This window comes from Lygodium microphyllum, chromosome 1, assembly GCF_053477565.2.
Source record: "Lygodium microphyllum isolate KBCC chromosome 1, Lygodium_microphyllum_v1.1.10, whole genome shotgun sequence".
Lineage (NCBI taxonomy): Eukaryota > Viridiplantae > Streptophyta > Polypodiopsida > Schizaeales > Lygodiaceae > Lygodium > Lygodium microphyllum.
Genome location: NC_141135.1, coordinates 57,374,820 through 57,398,292, shown reverse-complemented (window position 1 = coordinate 57,398,292; position 23,473 = coordinate 57,374,820). Strand labels below are relative to the sequence as shown.

The following is a 23,473-nucleotide window of genomic DNA, read 5'->3' as shown; positions in this document are numbered from 1 at the left end:
GACAATGAGAGTTGCATTGCCTTGGCCCGGAACCCTGTTTTTCATGCCCGGACGAAGCACATAGAGATCCAGTACCACTTTATCCGAGAGAAGCTTCTGGATGAGACCATCACTGTGGAGTACTGCAAGACGGAGGACAATCTTGCGGATTTGTTTACGAAGGCACTTCCCCAGGCTCTACTTCGAAGACATTCCAGATCCCTCAGGCTTTTGCCCTGCCCAGGCTCTGAGAGGGGGTGTTAGAGATCATAGCCTGATCAGGGACAGCAGGGTAGGTACGGTAGCAGAGTGCAGTCGGACAGGTGTGCAGTCGGACTACCACGTGGCAGTCCGACCTGTGCAGCCAGGTCGGACTGGGTATTTCTGGCGCCCTATTTTCTGGCAGATTCTGGCTATAAATAGCCGACTGGGTATTTCTGGCGCCCTATTTTCTGGCAAATTCTGGCTATAAATAGCCAACATTCCCAGCAGTCTCCAACACTTCTCTGCTCGCAGATTACAGACCGGTGACACGCGCAGATTCCGTCTCTGTTCGCAGATTTCAGACAAGAGACAGTGCAGACTGCAGCGGACTTCGAGGTGAACAGCAGGTTGCATCGTCGAGGTAGAGACACGCAGTCCAGCGCACTGCGCCCGTGTATATATCTGCATATCTTTGTATTCAGCACACTTTATACAGCAGATCTTCATCTTCCACTCTCTTTCTCTCTCTTCTCTCTCTGCGTTCTCTCTCTCTCAGTCCTACACTTCCGCACCGCTGCACTCTGACACTTTTGTCTTTAACACCCACTGCATCCTCTGGATCCTTGGCCCATTCCCATGAAATAACTGCCATGTGCATCACATGTGCTAAACGACCTTGCATATTTGATTAATAACTTAATCAAATGTTACTAGCAAGATTAAAGCATCTCAAAATATCACATCCCCGTGACAATTTTACTCTACTAGCAGAGGTAGAGGTCGTAGCAGAGGCCAAGGTGGTGATCATGGTCAAAGTTATGATGCACAACAAAATAAAGGAGGATAGTCCGGAGGAAGGGAGAGTCAAAGAGACTAATTTGCAAATTCTAATAGGCAATAGAATTCTGATGATAGCAGAGAGAACTAGCATTGTGGTTAGAAAGGCCACATTTTTAAAAACTGCTTCAAAAAGAAGGTTGAAATTAAAAATGGGAAAAAGCAGCAAGGCAAATATGCATCCAGTAGCAAAAACGATGATGATAGAAGTGAACAGTTATTTGTTATAACTTATACATCACTTTATGAATACTATGACTCTTGATGGTTCATCAAGGAATGATGTATGGTATGTAGACTCAAGTGTCTCTAATAACATAACTCCTCACAAAAAGTGATTTAGAGAGATACACAGTCCAAAGTTTCCAGGCTATGTGGAGAAAAGGGATGATACAACTCACTCGATTACTCATATTGAAAATGTTCCCTTAAGTATGCAAGATGGTAAAACTAAGTACTTGGTTGATGTGCTACATGTACCAAATATTACAAAAAACTTGATTTCTATCGGTCAAATGGTAGAACAAGGATTGCAAATTCTATTCACATTTAATGATTGTTCTATAGAAGATCTCAAAAATGATTACAAGTTGATTTCAAAATGAAAACGTGCTGGCAGATTGCTTACTCTTGATGTAAGTCTGCATAAAATGCATGTTGCCATGTTTGCACAAGGTTCAAGTGTTGTGCCTAATATTAAAATTTGGCATAAGAGAATTAGTCATGTGAATCTGTAGCAGTTGAAAGACATACAAGCAAAAAAATTTGTAGATGGCTCGCCCAAGTTTATAGTTGATGGGATGCATAAAGTATGTAAAAAACATTAATTTGGAAAGCAAGCCAGGCATACCTTTCCACATGAAAAGCATGTATGCAAGAAGACACTTAAATTAATACATTTTGATGTGTGGGGTCCTATGAAGACTGTAACTTTGAGTGTTTGCAAGTACTATGTTTCCTTCATTAATGATCATACTCGCAAAGTAAAGATTTACTTTATGTGTGAGAAAAGTGAGGTGTTCACTCACTTTAAAACCTTTAAGGCTTTGGTTGAGAAGAAGACAGGGTTGCATATTAAATGTCTAAGATTGGGCAGAGGGGGTGTCAGAGAGAGAACTAGGGAGAAAGAAAGAGGAGAGAGAAGACTGCAGAAGAAAGAGAAAGACTGCAAGAAGAGAGAGAAGAGTGACGAGAAGAGAGAAAGACTAGATTTAGAGAGAGAGACAAGAAAGAAGGGGAAGCCATAGAAGCTGTGAGCAAGAAGGGAGAGAAAGACTGTAATTGTATTAATGTGTCAAAAAGATGTGAAAAATTACATCTCCTCTCCTATTATACCAATGTCAGTGTGACATGGCATAATATCAATGTTATTACACTAATTTGTTATTCCCAGCTTCTTACAATCCATCCCTTCCCAAAAGTTTTTGTCCTCAAAAACAAACCTAGAAACAACTAGAAAGAAGATGGATAGAACAGAGTACTACTTTGTTTTTACAGCTTTACAAATGGAAAACGAATGAAGTATAACCACTACATGAGCTAAAATTGAAGAACAGAAGTAAGCCCCAACTATATACATGATTTCAAATACTTCAAAAGCAAATGGAGCCATAAAGTCTTCAACAGATAGTCCCAAAACAAAGTAGACAGCTTGCTGAGTAAACAGACCCTGCTGGACCAAATCTGCCATAACTTTTGGTAGGAGTGTCCAAATGAGACGTACCATATATCAAAACGAAGCTCTTGAAGAGTACTTTAAGCCCATATAGATAGCTTAACTCTGAAAATTAGATATGATAAAAACTGTTCTAAAACAGCGTGCTGTCCTGAACCAATCTGCATCATTACTAGCTCCATAAGCAATAGGCTTCAGTCACCAATGTCTCCCTCAAGTATGGATACTCATCCAATATAGAATCAGGTCTCCAAGAAGCCTCTTCAGATGGTAAACCTCTCCATTTGATCAAATATTCCACAATAGAACGTGATCGAAGCTTCTTTTCACGTTGACCTATAACAGCCTCTGGGATGTACTGAATAAGACCATCTTCATCAATGGGTGGCAGCTCATCAACTATATCCACCGGATCACCATAATAGGGCTTGAGCTGACTAACATGGAAGACGTTATGAATCTTTGTAGAAGGGGGAAGCTCTAGTTTGTATGCCAAATCTCCAATTCGCTTGAGGATCCGATAAGGGCCATAAAACCTGTGGGCAAGCTTATTACTAGATCCATCTTTTAACGTAGAGTACTTGGATTTGGGCACCTTCAACAAAACCAGCTCTCCTTCTTGGAACTCTAAAGGCCTCCTCTTCTCATCAGCATACATCTTCAATTGATCTTGAGCCTTCCTTAAATTCACCTTGCATTGTCGAAGAAGGGTCTGCATTCTTTCCAACTCCTCCTTCCCATGAGGATTGATCTTTTCATTAAAGATGACTGTGGGTAAGGGCACCTTGTAACCATACAAAGCCTCAAAGGGTGAAACTCTTATGCTCGCATGAGTGGAATTGTTATAAGCAAACTCAGCCAAGTGTAACCAAGAATCCCATGAGGTTTGGACATCATAGCAAAAATGGCGAAGATAAGTCTCAAACCACTTATTAACTCTCTCTGTCTGTCCATCAGTTTGAGGATGATAAGCCATAGATGGAGCTAATTTAGTGCCCATAGATGTAAATATTGCCTGCTAAAAGTTACTCATAAACTTTGAGTCTCTATCATGGACAATCACCTGCGGTAATCCATGTAGTCTAAAAATATGCTCCATAAACTGGTTGGCCACTTGAGAAGCAGTAAACTGAATCTTGGTTGGAATAAAATGAGCTGCCTTGGTGAGTCTGTCTACCACCACATAAATACTATTCCATCCCTTCTTGGTAGTAGGTAAGCCAGTAATGAAATCCATAGTAATATGAGTCCATTTACCCGTAGGAATAGGGAAATGGCTGTAACAAACCTCCTGGCTTATGGGTGTTGTCCTTATTTTGTTGACAAGGCATACACTTCATAACAAAGTCCTTGACATCTTTCCACAGTCCTTTCCAATAAAAGCTTTTACTAATCCTGTCATAGGTCTTGAAAACTCCTAAGTGTCCAGCTAGAGGCGAAGAATGTAACTCCTCCATAATTTTCTGCTTAAAAGAAGAAGTAGAGGGAATAACAATCTTGCCTTTTCACCAAATAAGACCATTTTTAAGCTGATAATGCGAGTTTTCTTCTATAAGACCTTGCTGTAATTTCTGAAAGATTTGGCTGAATTCCTCATCTAAAAGATAGGCCTCCTGTAGTTCTTCAATCGAGTCATTATGTAATTCTGTCATAGCTGAAACTTTGCAAGCCCACATACGAGAAAGAGAATCAGCCACTATGTTATCTTTGCCCCCTATATGAGTGATGTCAAAATCATAATTCTGTAATGTAGCTACCCAACGACGTTGCTTTAGAGTGAAATTTGACTGAGTAAGGAAATACTTGAGTACCCTGTGATCACTATGTACTCTAAATCGGCTGCCATATAAGTAATGGTGCCACTTCTTGATCGCATGCAAGATAGCCAACATCTCCTGGTCATAAACATTCATGGCCATTTCCTTATCTGTAAGCTTACGGCTCTCAAATGCAATTACTCCATGCTCCTGAAGCAAAACAGCCCCAATGCCACGGCCACTAGCATCACACTGTATAGTAAACTCTTTGGAGAAATCCGGGCATACTAAGATAGGAGTAGAGATAAGGAGTTCCTTTAACTGGTTGAAGCTGCTATCTGCAAGAGCATCCCAAAAGAAAGCCTCCTTTTTCAACCTGTCAGTCAAAGAAGCTGCAATTGCCGCATAATGCTTAATAAATCGGTGATAGAATGAAGATAGACCAAGGAATCCTCTAAGAGAGGTAGTAGTAGTAGGCGTTGGCCAATCTCTTATGCATTGCACCTTCTTGGGATCAGCCTGTATTCCTTTTTCACTGACAATGTCCCAAGTATTCCACTTCAGTCTGCATGAAAGAGCACTTCTCCTTAGCAAAAAGCCTATGATGTCTCAATACATCAAAAACCTTCCTCATATGCGCCAAGTGATCCTGTAAAGTCTTGCTATAGATCAAGATGTCATCAAAGAACACCAAGACAAATTGAAAGAGGAAAGGTTGTAAGATCTTATTCATCAGGCTTTGGAAGGTAGCTGGAGCGTTTGTAAGCCCAAATGGCATCACCAAGAAATGATAGAGCCCACGATCAGTCCTGAAAGCAATCTTGACTTCATCACCCTCTCGCATGCGAATCTGATGATACCCTGACCTCAAATCAATCTTCGTGAAGAATCGAGCCCCCTTAAGCTCATCGAGCAAATCATCAATCCTGGGTATAGGATACCTGTTCTTCGCTGTTACCTTATTGAGATCCCTGTAGTCAATGCACATTTTGAAAGATCCATCTTTCTTTTAGACTAATAGGACTGGAGATGCGTAAGGTGAAGAACTTGGTTCAATGAATCCCATTTCAAGAAGTTCTTTGGGGGAAGCCATAGAAGCTGTGAGTAAGAAGGAAGAGAAAGACTGTAACTGTATTAATGTGTCAAAAAGATGTGAAAAATTACATCTCCTCTCCTATTATACCAATGTCAGTGTGACATGGCATAATATCAATGTTATTACACTAATTTGTTATTCCCAGCTTCTTATAGGGGGAGAATCTCTCTCCAATGAGTTTTTTCATTTTTTGCCAAAAAATGATATAGAGAGGCAGTATACATGTAGATATACCCCACAACAAAATGGGTTGTTGAGCCGAAAAATTCAGATTCTACTCCTTTCTTGACGGAGTTTCGCGCGCGCAAGCACAAAGTCTCAGATCTGTGCAAAATTGGCCTAGAAATTTGGGGCTTTTCCTGAATCTGGGGATCTCAACACAAAATTGGACAATCTGACTCAGAAATTGCAAAGTCGGTGCACATTTGCTCGGGAATTTTGAGGTTTTTCACATTTTAGTGAAATTCTTTCAATTTCACTGAAATTAATGCACGCAGGACTTGGAAAATTTGGGGATTTTTCCACATTTGGTGCGAGCAAGATGCAATAGTGATATCTGTCTCAGAAATTGCAAGAATTTGTGACATTTTGTCCCCAACATTTGGGGCTTTGAATGTACATGCGCAAATTGGGCTGAAATTAACCCAATTCTCGACATTGAGGCACATTGGACCCCGTGCAATTTGGGACTTTTGCAGTTTGGGCAAAATTTGTGCAGCATTTGGTCATTTTATGTACATGCAGGTTGAATTCCGCGCAATTTGGACATCCACACTTGGTAAAATTTGGGGGTTTTGCTGAAATTGCTTTATTTTGGCAAAATTGGACTGTCCTATGCATGACAGAGGAAATGCAGATGTGTATTTGATGCTTTGAGCACAAAATTTTGGCGCTTTTGACCGTTCGTGTCAAATTTTATGCCCGTGGATACATGTACAACAGAAATTGCAGCTGAAATTTTGGGATTTCTCATGTAATATGATGCACATGCCCTTGGAACAGCTATAATCAGTTGGATATTGCTGTAGCACATGGTTTGGTGCTTCTGAAAATTTAATTACAGATCTGAAATCTGTACTTCTGCATGGTCTTTTATTGCTAATTGGTACTTGTTTGTACCTTGGTCACTTGGGTGACAGTTTGGACCTGCATTTGCTGGTTTTTTTGTCACATTTGGGCTGAAAATCATGGCTGGCAGCAATGACAACAGTAATCTGATGCACATAAAGAAGCTTGAATGCGCACATAATTTTGCAGTGTGGCAAAAACAGTGCTACAATATCATGTTACAAAAGAAGCAGGCAAAGCCAATCAAAACCAAAGGGGCAAAGCCTGCGGACATGGATCAGGACGATTGGGATGAGTTGAATGAGCTTGCACGCTCAACCATAGAGCTATCGATTTCTGATGCCTTGCTCTTCAACATTGAAGGTTTGGATTCTGCATATGCTATATGGACTAGACTGAAAGAACTATATGCACAGAAGAGTGCTGCAAGCAAAGTGTATTGGCTGAAAAAACTTATGGATTTGCATATGAAAGAAGGTACAGCAATGTCTACTCACTTGAGTGAGTTTAACTCCATTTTCAGCCAGATGGTTGCCTTGAAGTTCATAATTGATTAGGAATTTAAGGCTACTTTCTTGCTTTGCACTCTACCAGAGAGTTGGGATACATTCAGGACTGCTATGAGCAATTCTAATGTGATCCTTTTGTATGCTAATATAGAGAGTGCTCTACTTATGAAAGAGATGAATCGGTAGAATAATGCATCCAGTAAGTCTTCCAGTGCTTTGCATGCTAGGGGCAGATCACAGCAAAAGGGCAAATATGATGGCAAGGGACGCAGTAAATCACGTGGCAAAGATGTTGAATGCCATCATTGTGGCAAGAAGGGTCACTTTAAACGTGACTGCTACATATGGAAGAAAGAGAAAGGAAAAGGCAAGAAGACAGATGATAGCAAGAAAGAGAAGAAGGACAGTCAGTCTAAGAAGAGTAGTGTAAAAATTAAAGAGGTGAATGTAGTCACTCATGACAGTGACAGTGGGAGTGACGTACTCTTTGTCTCTTCACACTTTGGTGCACATGCTTTACTTACAAATACAGAGGATGACATGCATATTTGGGGACAACTATGCATGTGAGATTGCAGGTATTGATAGTGTGCAGTTACAGTTTCAACATGGCTCTATCTTTACACTTCAGCATGTATGGCATGTACCTCAGCTCAAGAAGAGCTTGATTAGCACAAGGCAGCTAGATGATGATGGTTTTCATACCACCTTTGGTGATAGAAAATGGAAGATCTGTAAGGGATCTAGGGTTATTGCCAGAGGTTGCAAGAGTGATACTTTGTATCCACTTCATGTATCTAGTGCACGTGACCATGTTGTTGCTGTGACCAATCAGCCAAGCATTTCTTTGTGGCATGGCCGGTTGGGACACATGAGTCAAACAGGAATGAAAGTGCTTTCTCGTTTGGGTTACTTGCCTTGTCTTCGTTATGCTGATTTTGAGCATTGTGATCATTGCATTTATGGCAAACATGCACAGACGTCACATAAAAAGTCTCTTTCTTTGAAATCTTCTCCTCTAGAGTTAGTACATTCGGATGTATGTCAAATGCCAGGATTGTCTTTAGGGGGAAAGAAATATTTTGTCACCTTTGTCGATGATGCTACACAGAAAGTATGGGTTTACCCTATTCGTAGCAAGGATGAATTGCTTGATAAGTTTAAAAATTTCTTGGCATTGGCTGAAAATCAAACAGATAAGACACTTAAGTGTCTTCGCTCTGACAATGGTGGGGAATATGTGTCCAAGGCCTTTCAGGCATTTTGTGACAACAAAGGGATAAAGAGGAAGCTCACTGCCCCTCATAATCCGACCCAAAATGGAGTTGCAAAGCATATGAATCGGACCATACAAGATAAGGTCCGTACGATGCTATCTCATGCTGCATTACCCCATGGTTTTTGGGCAGAGGCTGTTATGACAGCCGTTCACTTGATTAATCAGTCACCAAACAGCTCTTTGGGGGGGGGGGTCCCCAAGAAGCATGGTCGGGCAAGCCACCTTCATATGCTCATCAGAAAGTGTTTGGCTGCGAGGCTTTTGTGCACATTCGTAAAGAAAAACGCGGCAAACTTGAGCCAAAGTCATGTAAATGCATTTTCCTAGGATATGGTGACGAGGGTGAAATGGGGTATAAATTGTGGGATCCCGAGAAAAGGAAAGTAATACACAGCAATGACGTTATCTTCCGCGAAGATCGCATGCACAAACAACCCGAAAAGACTGAGGAGGTCCATAGGATTGTATTCCGGGAAGAAATACCTTTTGGACAGCAAAATGTGCCCGCTATACAGCAGCAAATACCTGCTGTAAATGAACCTGTAGATGCAAGAAATGATACTGGAAATGATCAGCCAGCTATTGCCCATGAAAATGAGCTATTACATGTGCAGGAACAGCCAGGACAGCAAGCTGTTAATGCTGATTTGCAGGCTGAAATGCCAGGACAGCATGCTGAAAATGGAAATTTGCAGGAACAGCCAGCAAACAATGCCTATTGGGTTAGGAGATCGTCTAGGGCTACTAGACAACCTGACAGATTTGTTCCTGGTGCAATTAATGTGGCTGATTATGTCATGTTGACAGACTGTGGTGAACCATCTTGCTTCAAGGAAGCAATGGACAGACAGGACAACAAGAAATGGTATAAATCCATGCTGTCAGAGATGGAATCTCTTGAAAAAAATGGCACTTGGGACTCGGTGCAATTGCCTAAAGGGCAGAAAACCCTTCCATGCAAATGGGTTTACAAGATGAATGTCACTTCTGGTTCCTCACCAAAGTACAAAGCAAGATTGGTTGCAAAAGGGTACAAGCAGGAGCATGGAATTGACTTTGATGAGATTTTCTCTCCTGTAGTCAAGATGACTACCTTGAGAACCATTTTGGGCTTGGCTGCAGTTGAGGATATGGAGCTCATATAGATGGATGTAAAGACTGCGTTTTTACATGGTGATCTTCATGAAGACATATATATGCAGCAGCCTGAAGGGTTTGTTAAACAATGGAAAGAAAAAATGGCATGTAAACTCAAAAGGAGTTTGTATGGGCTGAAACAAGCACCAAGAGAATGGTATCATAAGTTTGATACATTCTTGCAGTCCCAAGGCTTTCATAGAAGTCAAGTGAATCACTGCTTGTACACCAAGAAGGCAACAGATGGCAGCCTGATTATCTTGGTTTTGTATGTTGATGGCATGCTGATTGCTGGCAAGGATACTCATTCCTTGGATTCATTGAAGCAAAGTCTTCATAGCAGCTTTGACATGAAGGATCTTGGTGATGCAAATCACATTCTTGGCATGCGCATACTCAGAGATAGATCAAAAGGCTTACTCTATCTATCTCTGCAGGAGTATATCTTCAAAGTTTTGCAGCGTTTCAATATGGAAAAGGAGGAAAACAATTGGGGTTCCATTGCCTCCATATGTGAAACTTAGTGCAGAGGACATCCCTACATCTGATGATGAGAAGGTTGAAGTGGCCAAGATACCATATGCTTCAGCTACTGGCAGTTTGATGTATGCTATGGTTGCTACACGTCCTGACATTGCCTTTGCAGTGGGAGTGGTTAGCAAATACATGGCAACCCCTGGCAAAAAGCATTGGGATGCAGTGAAAGGTATTATGAGATACCTCAAAGGCACAAAGGAGTTGTGCATCTGCTTTGGAAACCAGAAGGCATCTCTTGTTGGCTTTACGGATGCAGACTATATTGGTCATGCAGACTGCAGGAAGTCCACTTCTCGGTATGTGTTTACTTTCACAGGAGGAGCAGTCTCTTAGATCTCTAGGCTACAAAAGTGTGTTGCATTGTCTACTACAGAGGCAGAGTATGTGGCTGCTACTAAGGCATGCAAGGAGGCTTTATGGCTTTCATGTCTGGTGGGAGAGCTTGGCATCACAGAGTTACTTGCTCTCCATTGTGATAGTCAGAGTGCTATCATGCTAGCACGGAATCTTGTCTTTCATACAAAGACAAAGCACATACAGGTGAAGTACCACTTCATTAGATATGTACTTGATAGCAAAAGCATTGAGCTTGTCAAAGTGCATACAAATGATAACCCTGGGGCCTGCAGACCTTCTAACGAAGGGTCTTCCAGCAGAGCGGTTTGCTCATTGCTGACACATGATGGGAGTTGGATAGATATATGTATTTCAGCTTTGTGCATACCTAGACTTAGCTGATTCTTTTTTCTCCTCTTAAGGCACATTGCCTTTAGGTGGAAGGTTGTTGGGAATAAAGGCCTCGTGCCTTTAAATGTGCTCGAGTGTGAATGCACCCTTAGCACTTGTAGTTACACATATATATCTATCTAAAAAAACCTAAAGGTACACACTCGTCATTGTACCTAAAAACGTGCTCACTCTCTACTCTGCTCGCTCTCGCACTCTCTCTGTCTCTCATTGCGCGTAGGACAGCCTGTCTCGATCGTCGTGCTCAATTGATCCCTACATTGGGGGATAAAGACGCCTGTGCCTAGCTGCCTGTGTATTAGTTACAATGATAGTACCCGCACCGTATATTAGTTACCCGCACACTTGTATACTACAAGTGGCGAGCGCCCATCACTATTGTTATAAGGACATGTATTTTTGAAACCTCACTTAACATGTGGATTAATTTTTAATCACACGGTTAAGTAAGTGTTGCACATGTGAGGTGTAACTAGGGTTAGAGCAAATTTACGAGCCCGAGACCCGAGGAAATCATGGGATGTCAAAGGCAAAAGTTACTATATGTTATGCCGTATAGGTACTTGGTAAAATCTAGTGCAAGTTATTGGCCTAGGTCATTCATTTGGCCATAAGTGACAGTTGGTGACACTAGAGAAGTGGCGTTTAATGATACCTAACACCAATTTAATGGTCAAAGATAGCGTACAGATACTTGGGAATGAAAGTTGCCTAGCCAATTTAATTATTGGCTAGTCAGATTATTTTTCAGGGTACCAAAATAATTATTAGATTAATTTCTAATATTTAAAGACTAAAAATGAATATTAATATTTAATTATGGATAAGGATGGAAAACCATTTGGGAAGGTTGCCACTTGCCAAAAATGCCCATGCAAGACTGAAAAACGTCTTTAGAGACTAGAGAGAGGCATTTTTAGTATATTCAGTCCGGCAAGAGAGAGGAAGGAGATGTTGCTAGTCTGATTTGCACCCATTGGAGGACCTTCTGAGACAGCCAAGGGCAGGAAAAGACCAATCAATAGCAGGTGACAGCATCTACAGGCTGTTGAGATAGGGCAGCCGCAGTAAATGACGGATTTTCTTCAATTCCTTGCATCTACAAGCTGTTGAGACAAGGCAGCAGCAGTAAATGATAGATTTTCTTCTGTTCTTCACGAAGAAAGTCTGAATTTTCTCTCTCCTCAGCATTCTCTCTTATCTCCTAGCCTTTTTACAGCCTTGCTCCGAAGATTACAGCATTGAGATCACCAAAGGCTAAGAAATTTCAGTCTCCTATAAACCCTAATCTGCAGAGCAGAAATAAGGTCTAGCAACAGCCCAGAGAAGCATGCCACAAAATTGGAAGCTCCAAGACTTGGATTCAATAGGGCTGAAGCTCTTTTTAGCCTATTCAAGTGGAGAGACCAGCAAATCATTGAATTTGGGGCATTTTCTGTCTCCATCAGGTGAAGGCCAATTGATTGCCTGAATCAAGGGGCAAATCAGATTGAAGACTTGCTAGTCATTTTGGACAGCAAGGGGAGTTGGAATACCGAAAGGAATTGGGAAAATCCCATTGCACAAGATGACCAGCAAATGTTGTTATTGGGCAAGATGCACGGCCTTCAAGGCATAAGGAGACTAATGACCAGCAAAGTGAAGAGGAATTTGATTACCAGTTCAAGAATCGAATAAGGACAGCAGCAAATCTCTTTGTTGAATTGGCAAAGGATCCTCAATTTACCCGACTTTTGAAAGCTCAAAGAAGGATAGCAAAGGCAAGAAGAAGAATACGTCTTTTACACCTTTGGGACAGCAAGATACACCGAAGATAATGCCAAACCCTTCATTTGAAGCTCCCAAAGATGCTAATGAAATAAAACAGTTGGTACATACGGGGCAAGGAATGCAAATACAAGGCCATCATGGAAGTGCCAATCCAATGGATTTTGGACAGCTGGGCATGCATGCTATGATAGGGCAACCAAGTTTTTTTTGTGGAAGCACGATTTTTCATACTACGGTTAGACATGATGCAGCCTATTCAGGGGGGAACTTCACGGAGTCCTCGAAGATTCGAAAGGCAGCCACTTTCCTGAAAGGGAGGGCATTATAGTGGTGGTCCACTCTTTTGATGCAAGGTAGAGCACCTTCAAAATGTGGGTACAATTCAAGCAAATGTTTGCATCGAATTGGTTGACAAGTACCTTTGAGGTGGACATCATGACAACTTGGAATAAGCTGGATACAAAGGATATGTGGACAACGAAGAGTTCTTCACTGCTCCACTTGAGGGTTGTGATGTATTGCTTGGTATGCCATGGTATCACCATATGCATGCATTGATTGATTTTCATGCAAAAAAGATCACTATTCAGCATAAGGGAAGGTACTCACACTTGACGTAAAGTTGAAAGGTGAATTTGTCCCTGTTGTATCTGCAGAGTTGCCATTTCTAAAGTAGCCGAAAATGTTTCCTTCATTAATGATCATACTCGCAAAGTACGGGTTTACTTTATGTGTGAGAAAAGTGAGGTTCACTCACTTTAAAACCTTTAAGGCTTTGGTTAAGGAGACGGGGTTGCATATTAAATATCTAAGTTTGGGTAGAGGGGGAGAATCTCTCCAATGAGTTTCTTCATTTTTTGCCAAAAAAAAATATAGAGAGGCAGTATACATGTAGATATACTCCACAGCAAAATGGGGTTGCTGAGCAAAAAAACAAACATGTTGTAGACACGGCTCATACATTTATGTCAGAAAGAAACTTGCCTTATTACTATTGGGATGAAGCAATTGTTGGGGAATAAAGACGCTTGTGCCTAGCTGCCCGTGTATTAGTTACAGTGATAGTACCCGCACCGTATATTAGTTACCCGCACACTTGTATACTGCAAGTAGTGAGCACCCATCACTATTGTCATGAGGACATGTATTTTTGAAACCTCACTTAACATGTAGATTAATTTTTAATCACATGATTAAGTAAATGTTGCACATGTGAGGTGTAACTGGGATTAGAGTAAATTTACGAGCCCGGGACGACCCGAGGAAATCACGGGATGTCAAAGGCAAAAGTTGCTATAAGTTATGCCACACATATACTTGGTGGTATCTGGAGCCAGTTGTTGGCCCAGGTCATTCATTTGGCCATAAGTGTCAGTTGGTGACACTAGAGAAGAGGTGTTTAATGGTACCTAACACGAATCTAATGATCAAAGATAACGTAGAGACACTTGGCAGTGAAAGATGCCAAGCAAATTTAATTATTGGCCAGTCAGATTATTTTTCAAGGCATCGAAATAATTATTAAATTAATTTTTTGTATTTAAAAACTGAAAATTAATATTTAATTATGGATAAGGCTGGAAAAACCATTTGGGAAGGTTGCTACTTGTCAAAAATGCCCATGCAAAACTAAAAAACGTCTTTAGAGACTGGAGAGAGGCATTTTTATTATATTCAACCTACAAGAGAGAGAGAGGGGAGATACTGATGGTCTGATTGGCAGCCACCATTGGAGGACCTTCTGAGGCAGCCAGGGTCAGGAGAAGACCAATCAACAGCAAGTGATAGCATCTACAAGCTGTTGAGACAGGGCAACAGTAGTAAATGACTAATTTTCTTCAATTCTTTGCATCTACAAGCTGTTGTGGGAGGGCAACAATTGCATTTGACTGATTTTCAGTCATTCTTCACAACAAAACTCTGAATTTTCTCTCTCTATAACTTTTTCTCTCATCTCCCAGCCATTTTACAACCTTGCTCCGAAGATCTCAGCATTTGGACCCTTGGAGGCTAAGAAATGGCAAATTTCTCTACTGTAAACCCTAATTTACAGTAGAAATTAGGGTTTAGCAACAGCCTCGGAAAACGTGCCAGAAATTAGAAGCTCCAAGATTTGGATTCAATCCTTTGAATTGGTGGGCCCGTGGTACTTGATTGCAACTTGGGACTATCGCATTATTGCTGAAATTGTTCTCAGCAGTGAATTACAGCAAGCATGTCTTCACATGGTGATACGCGATCAAGTGGAGAGGATACATCACTCCTTGGTCAACCATGTGGTGAAGGGGAAAATGCAATGACTGATGTTGGGCATGGTTCTCAGCATGGACAGCATGCTGAAAATGTGGGAAATCTCCCAAATGTTGGCACTTCAATGCATAAAGAGGCTGATGACCAGCAAGGGGCTAAAGAATTTGATGATAGCCCATTTATGATAAGTTGACTCCCATAGGTCCGCCAAAGGACTACGATGAAGGTGGCAAAAGCGTGAAGTTTGAGCCTTTCAGTGGTGCACAAGATAGGCTGAAAGCACTTGTTTTTATTCAAAAATTGGATGTAGCCTATTCTAGAGGCAACTTCACAAAGGCATCTAAGATACGCAAGGCAACCACATTTTTTAAGGGAAATGCATTGCAATGGTGGTCTACACTTCTTATTCAAGGGAAGTCACCTACCACTTGGGTCCAGTTCAAGCAAATATTTACTTCAAATTGGTTGACAAGTACCTTTGAAGTAGACATTATGACAACTTGGAATCAGTTGAATTCCAAAGATTGCAAGAACTTGGATCAGTATAATAAGAAGTTTTGGGATGCATAGCTACCAGTTACTTCTTATCGCACAGTACCCCTCCATGAGTAGGTGGAGAAGTATATTTGTAGTTTGCCAAAGGGTATTCGGGATTTTTGCATTAAATCCACTGTTTCCAACATGTCTCAGCTTATAGAAACTGCTACTACAGCCGTCACATTGCGGCATGGAAAGGATGCAGGATTCCATGATGATGATGCTAAGTCACATATCAAAGAGGCAAAGGCTGAGAAAAATGGTAAATCTGAAAATAAAGCTGAAAATCAAGGCAAATTTGAAAAGTTGAAGGAAAAGAAAACTTCAGATCCTGTGCTTGTGTTGCCCGATCTAAGGAAGTCATTCATAGTTCAATGTGATGCATGCGGTAACAACATTGGGACTGTTCTTATGCAAGACGGCCGAGTTGTGGCTTATGAGAGCCGAAATTTCCACGGTGTAGAAAAGAAGAGCTCTTGGTTGTAATTCATGCACTGTCTATGTGGAAACATTATTTGTTGGGGGCTGATTTTACAGTGCAAATAGACCATCAAACTTTGAGGTACTTTCTGACGCAAACAAAGTTGTCAGACAAGGATATGAGATAGGCACATTTTCTCTCTATGTTTCATTTTTAGATTGTACATATTGATGGTAAAAAGAATGTTGTGGTTGATGCATTGTCACGTAAGCCACAAATTTAAGCAGTCAGCATGGTTTATCTGTAACCAACCTTCCTTCCGTGGATGGGTAGTAAAGCCCTGATTACAACGTAATTACAGCAGAAAAAAATTAATACAAATCTCAAAATACAAATTTACCTACTGATCTTGGACAATGCACACCCGACTGGCCCCAAAGTTGGCGCCCTTTTCGGTATTTCTTTAGCTTTATTGAAGAAGAAGTTAATTTACAATGGGATTCTCCCGATCCCTTTTAATATTCCAACTCCCCTTGCTTTTCGAAATCACCAGCAAGTCTTTAATCTGATTTGCCCCTTGATTCGAGTAATCAGTTGGCTTTCACCTGCTTTGATGGAAATGGAAAATGCCCCAAATTCAATTATTTGCTGGTTCCTCCACTTGAATAGGCTAAAAACAGCTTCAGCCGCCCTGTTGAATCCAAGTCTTGGAGCTTCCAATTTCTGGCATGCTTCTCGAGGCTGTTACTAAACTCTAATTTCTGTTGCAGATTAGGGTTTACAGCAGAGAAATCTGAAATTTATCAACCTCCAGGGGTCCAAATGCTGAGGCATGATGTAGAACAGTTTGTTAGGATATGCATCATATGCCAGAAGGTAAAGCATGAGAGGCAAAAGATGCCGGGTTTGTTGCAGCCCTTGCCTATTCCAAATAGGCCTTGGCAGAGCATTGCAATGGACTTTATTTTTGAGTTTCCTAAGACACATACAGGGAATGATGGGATATGGACTATCATTAGGCAGGTTTAGCAAACAAACCCATTTCATTCCAATGAGGAAGAAAATAAAGGCCGATTGTCATGAGGACATGTATTTTTGAAACCTCACTTAACATGTGGATTAATTTTGAATCACTTGATTAAGTAAATGTTACACATGTGAGAAGCAATTGGGATCAAAGTAAATTTACGAGCCCGGGACACGAGAAAATCACGGGATGTCAAAGGTAAAAGTTACTATAAGTTATATTGCACATGTACTTAGAGGTATCTGGTGTCAATTGTTGGCCTAGGTTATTCATTTGGCCATAAGCGTTGATTGGTGACACTAGAGAAGTGTCATTTAATGATACCTAACGCCAATCTGATGGTCAAAGATGGCGCAAAGACACTCGGGGGTGGAAATTGCCTACCCAATTTAATTATTGGCTAGTCATATTATTTTCAGGGAACCAAAATAATTATTAGATTAATTTTCAGTATTTAAAGACTGAAAATTAATATTTAATTATGGATAATGCTGAAAAACCCATTTGGGAAGGCTGCCACTTGTCAAAAATGCCCATGCAAGACTGAAAAACGTCTTTAGATGCTGAAGAGAGGCATTTTTAGTGTATTCAGCCTGCAAAAGAGAGAGAGGAGATATTGCTAGTCTAATTTGCACCCATTGGAGGACCTTATGAGGCAGCCATGGGCAGGAGAAGACCAATCAACAACAGCTTTCTCTTTCATCTCCCAATCATTTCACAGCCTTGCTCTGAAGATCTCAGTATTTAGACCCTTGGAGGCTGAGAAATTGCAAATTTCTCCGTTGTAAACCCTAATTTACAGTAGAAATTGGGCTTTAGCAGTAGCCTCGGGAAGTGTGCCAAAAATTGGAAGCTCCAAGACTTGGATTTTTCAGGGCTGAAACTGAATTTCAGCTAAATTCAAGTGGAGGACTAGCCAGCCATTGAATTTGGAGCATTTCCATCATCTATGAAGTGGGTGAAGGCCAATCAAGTGTTCAAATCAAGGGGAAAAATAGATTGAAGACTTGCTCGTCACTTTGGACAGCAAAGGGAGTTTGGATTGCGAAGGGGATCGAGAGAATCCCATTGTAAATTAACTTCTTCTTCAATAAAGCTAAACAAATACCGAAAGTGGCGCCAATTTCGGGGTCAATCCAGTGTGCCTTGTCCAAAATCAGAAGGTGAATTTTGTACTTTCAGATTTGCATTTATTGTTTGCTGCTACCCATCCATGGAAGGAAGGCTGACTACACTGATCATATGGCACGATTGTTTTTGCAACACATCTTTAAGTATCATGGTATACCAAAGTCGATCATTAGTGATCAAGACCCCCGGATGACCAGTTTATTTTGGAAGGGCTTGTATGAGAATATGGATACCACACTAAAATTCTCATCATCCTTCCATCCGCAAACACATGATCAGTCTGAGGAAGCAAATTCCAAAGTGTTAGATATTCTGAGATGTTATGTTTCAAACCGCAAGACAGTGGGAACAGTATTTGCCCTTGTTTGAGTTTGCTTACAACAACACAATGCATAGTTCTACGAGCAAAGCTCCATTTGAGGTAATTGAGGGTGGCAAGAAGGTACCACCTATTCTACAAACTAAGGATAAGATCTTTGAGGCTGATCGCTATGTGGAAAACTTGGATGCAGCCTATGCAAAGATAAAATATGCACTTCAGAGATCGCAAGAAAAGCAAAAGAGGGCAGCTGATCGCCATAGATGTATTGCTGCGTTTCGGAAAGGCAAGGTTGAAAAAAATGAAAGGAAGAGAAAGATTGTATCCAAAGTTGAGTATGAGATACTATGGGCCCTTCCGGGTGTTGGAGAAGATCAGCGATGTGGCATATCGGCTGAAATTACCTCCACATTGGTGGATACACAATGCCTTTCATGTCAGTTTGTTGAGGCCTTTTCATGGTGATGTGCCAGAGGATATGTTTGCTGAAATTCAGCTAAAGGTTGAAGAGCTCGATGAAATACCGGTACTAGAGCAGATTTTGGTGCACATAGAGAGAAAGATCAAGGGTAAGGGTTCCAGAAGGTACTTTGTGAAGTTTCAAAATTATTTACCAATGGAGGCCAAATGGATGGAGGAGGATGACTTGGCAGACCATTCTCAGTTGTTGCAGCTTTACCTTGATGCTTTCCGGTTAGAGCCGACTTTAGTTCGGGCTCAATCAGGTTCAGCAAAGCAGAGGTCCAGAGTATTACCTGATGCTTGTGAGGAAGTTAGCACCTCCGCTCCTCAATAATGGATAGCTCTAGAAGTAATGGATCTCAAATGTATTCAACATACATTCAGGGTACTGTAGCTGAACAGTATGTTTGCTAGGAGATCACTATTTAGTGTACTAGTCACTATGTTTGGTATGCAAATCGGTATGGTTTTCACTACAGCTCCTTAGCTGTACATTTGTATCCGTTATGCTCGGTGTGTAATCAGTTATGCTTGGTATGGCATTGGTTATGCTTGGTATAGCATCAGTTAATGATCATCAAGGGTTGATTATCGAATGTTGGTTTTCAACATGTGATCATTAATATTCAGTGGTATTCAGCTGGTTTTGTGGACAGCAACATGTCTTATGATGCCATTGATGTTTCAGCCATGGTTTATGCTTGGTTTTTGCTATACTATGGTTTGATTTTACCAGATGAGTTGAGCTCATAACAAATGGACATGTCACATGATAATCTCGCAATGTTTTTGAGATTCTTTGTGAGTCTTATGTTATGTTATGTTGGCTGGTAATTTTCAGCATATGTTGGGCATATGGAATGGTTGAACAGCACTGCGCAATGTTGTGTTGACTATGATGCCCTATGGAAATTCCAGTGTAGTTTTGCTTTTGATGCATCTGGCAGTGCAATCAAGGACGATCACAAGGATTTCAAGGGGGAGGGTTGTCATGAGGACATGTATTTTTGAAACCTCACTTAACATGTGGATTAATTTGTAATCACATGATTAAGTAATTGTTACACATGTGAGGTGCAACTGGGATTAGAGTAAATTTACGAGCCCAAGACCCGAGGAAATCACGGGATGTCAAAGGCAAAAGTTGCTATAAGTTATGCCGCATACGTACTTGGTGGTATCTGGTGCCAGTTATTGGCCTAGGTCATTCATTTAGCCATAAGTGTCAGTTTGGTGACACTAGAGAAGTAGCGTTTAATGGTACTTAACGCTAATCTGATGGTCAAAGATGGCGTAGAGATACTCGGGAACGGAAGTTGTCTAGCCAATTTAATTATTGGCCAGTCGTTATTTTTCAGGGCACCAAAATAATTATTAGATTAATTTTCAATATTTAAAGGCTGAAAATTAATATTTAATTATGAAAAATACTAAAAAAACCATTTGGAAAGGATACCACTTTTCAAAAATGCTCATGCAAGACTGAAAAACGTCTTCAGAGGCTAGAGAGAGGCATTGTTATAAATTCAGTTTGCAAGAGAGAGGGAGGGGAGGCTGCTGTTCTGATTTGCAGCCATTGGAGGATCTTTTGAGGGTACCAAGGACAGGAGAACACCAATCAACAACAGGAGACAACATCTGCAAGCTGTTGAGACAAGGCAACAGCAATAAATGACTGATTTTCTTCAGTTCTTTGCATCTACAAGCTATTGTGGCAAGGCAACAGCTGCATTTGACTGATTTTCAGTCATTTGCGCGACAAAACTTTGAATTTTCTCTCTATAGCTTTCTCTCTCATCTCCCAACCATTTCACAGCCTTGCTCCGAAGATCTCAGCATTTGGACCCTTGGAAACTGGGAAATTCCAAATTTCTCTACTATAAACCCTAATTTACAATAGAAACTAGGGTTTAGCAACAACCTCGAAAAACGTGCCAGAAATTGGAAGCTCCAAAACTTGGATTTAATAGGGTTGAGGGTGAATTTCAGCTAAATTCAGGTGGAAGACTAGCCAGACATTGAATTTGGGGCATTTTCATCATCTATGAAGTGGGTGAAGGCCAATTAAGTGTCCAAATCAAGGGACAAAATAGATCGAAGACTTACTGGTCACTTTGGACAGCAAGGGGAGTTTGGATTGCGAAGGGGATTCTACTCATCAGTGACTGGCTCTAATGCACTTTTCTTTATATTAAATAAGTGCAAAGGAAACAAATCTAATAAATAATAAAATATACAAAATAATAGAAAAATACAAATTATTTTTCTATTATGTTATGACACTAGGACAGCTCAAGCAATAAGCAATAGCTAGAGAAGTGTCAAAAGAAAGCAAGCAACATGCTGAAAACTGAAAACACAAGTGTGTACTATTCTACTATTAATGGCAACTAGCTAGAAACTGAAAATGCAGGCTGGAATAGGTCTGACAACAGCAAATGCAACCTAAGAAGTGTGTTTGACAGTGGGCAGAGGCTGGAAATCAATCAACAAGAAACAAAGCACCAGCAATCGGCAATCAAGGTGGGGTTGAGTGGTGGGCAGCTTGTCTATTTATAGATGAGTGGATCCTCTCAAATTAGGGGTTTGGCATGTAGACACTAACACTCTCTAAGAAAGCAATCATTTACTGATTACTTTGGGAATATGCATATTTTGAGATTGCAATAAGGAGCTAATTAGTATATGATACATTTTTTAGCTCGACAAGTTGGTGCCGGTGTCCACACAACTAGTAACTCGCTATTATTCTATAGTATATCTTGTCTTGGTTTATGGATTCCATTTCCCAAACATTCCTATTCTAAGTTCTTTTTCAGTGTTCTTTTTTAAGTGCAATGTTTTCTCTTCTTTGTTGAGTTTGTGTAGTCTATTACAATAGAATCTCGCATTTCCACTGCTACACCCACTAATAACAGCGATAACTCTTCTCGAGAAATTGGCAAGCCCACAATAATCAACCGTGTTGCAAGCAAAGCAAGGATATTCACTTTGTGTGAATTGTGACCTCATGACTCAAATCTCAGAGGATTGAGAGCCTACAACCATTGCGGAGGCTTTGCCACAAGACGTATCGCGCCATGCTATGGAAGATGAGCTTGATTTTATCGAGTAGAATGAGACTTGGGCATTGGTTCCACATCAAAGCAAGCAGAAAGTGGTTGGTATTAAGTGGATCAATGCAACTAAATACCTAGTTGATGGTACCTTAGACAAGCCCAAGGCAAGGCTTGCTACCAAAGAATTTGCTTAGAAGGCAAGGTTGAATTATTTAAAGACTTTCGCTTTGATAATCCATATGACTACTATTCGAGCTATCTTGGCTGTTACAACCTATCATCATTGGCCCATTTATCATGTGGACATAAAGTTTACCTTCTTGAATGGCATTTTACAAGAGGAGATTTATGTCAATCAACCTCCAGGCTTCCATGTGCCTAGAAAGGAGAACCATGTCTATCGCTTAGCAAAAGGCTCTTATGGCTTGAAGCAAGCTCCTAGTGCCTGGTACTGATGTATTGACACGTTTTTCCTTCGGAGTGGTTTTCATTGATTAGACAATGATCCCAATCTTTACTGTCATTTCAGTTTTGAGTCACTTATTGGCTGTGTTCACATTGGGACAGGCTAGCGGCAGCTTTTTGACCTGTCAACCAGTATTAAATGCTGCTGACTGAGTTGATCGGCCCATACAGGGGCTGGCTGGCCTGTTTTGCAAGTTGGCTCTGCTGCCCCACACATTCTTTTCAGCCTACCACTCTCTCTCCCCAGTCAGCCTGCAGTCTTTCTCTCATCAGCCTGATCTAGTGCCCTCATTGACACCACAGGCTGCATGCAGGGACTGATCAGTCCATCGTATTCAGCATTCATTTTCAGATCAGTAAGTTGCAGCTCAGAGCCGTACTCATTGTGGATTCATTCTCTTGCGTATACTGTCCATTCATCTATGCACCTGTTTCCATCGGCTTCTTAAACGAATGCATGACAGCAAACAATTTTTCTTACAAATGGATGTAGCTTTTCCCCCATTTCAAATACAATCTCTCTCTCTCTCTCTCTCTCTCTCTCTCTCTCTCTCTCTCTCTCTCTCTCTCTCTGCGCGCTGTTTTGTACCTTGGATGGATATATCCAACTGTAGAATTGTCGACAATGAAAGGTACAAATTTATGTCGTTCTTCCTGCAACGATGAGGCATGCACTCAGATGAAGGGAGAAGAGCTACAAAAGAACTCGTTTGCTTGATTATTCAAAGAACCTACACTGCCTCGATTGCATCCTCTAACATGCTCCATGTAAAGAGCAAGCGCGGGAGAACACGGGCTACTTCCTGCTGCCGAAAGCAGTACCCTTGGTGCGCTGAGACACTGCACTCCACGAACCCCATGAATCATTGGGAAGCTTATGGGAAGGCGGAGCAGTGATGCTCTGGAAGACGTGGAAAACATGATGATTTTTGCCGCACATTTACAGAATTTTCGTCGGTTATAGTCGTAAATCGTATCGTGTCAAGTATATTGACATCGTCGCTTGATTGAATACGTTTTGAACCATATCTAAGGGTGGGTTACACACCAAGGTTGGGACGGTCAACCCTTGCCCTGAGTCTGGGTATATTGACATCGTCGCTTAATTGAATACGTTTTGAACCATATCTAAGGCTGGTTACATACCAAGTGATGGTTAGACTGTCAACCCCTCTCCACAGTGCGGGTATGTCGTTTTTGAAACTGG

At 41.0% G+C, this 23,473-nt stretch overlaps 1 protein-coding gene across 3 annotated transcripts in view; it reads right to left on the bottom strand.

The window, feature by feature from the left end:
* LOC148041148 (nudix hydrolase 20, chloroplastic-like) overlaps positions 1–23,267 on the bottom strand; it is a 64,815-nt gene extending 41,548 nt beyond the window's left edge. For 2 of the 3 annotated variants that reach the window (XM_087677038.1, XM_087677042.1), the window contains exons 1-2: positions 23,002–23,266; positions 22,856–22,920 (exon numbers count right to left, since the gene is read on the bottom strand). In XM_087677038.1, the coding sequence (XP_087533164.1) occupies positions 22,856–22,920; positions 23,002–23,187 (251 nt within the window). In that variant the 5' untranslated portion in view covers positions 23,188–23,266. Of the gene's footprint in view, positions 1–22,855; positions 22,921–23,001 lie in introns of all 3 variants that reach the window. The other variant, XM_087677045.1, reaches the window with a different exon arrangement.
* Positions 23,268–23,473: the final 206 nt, after the last annotated feature.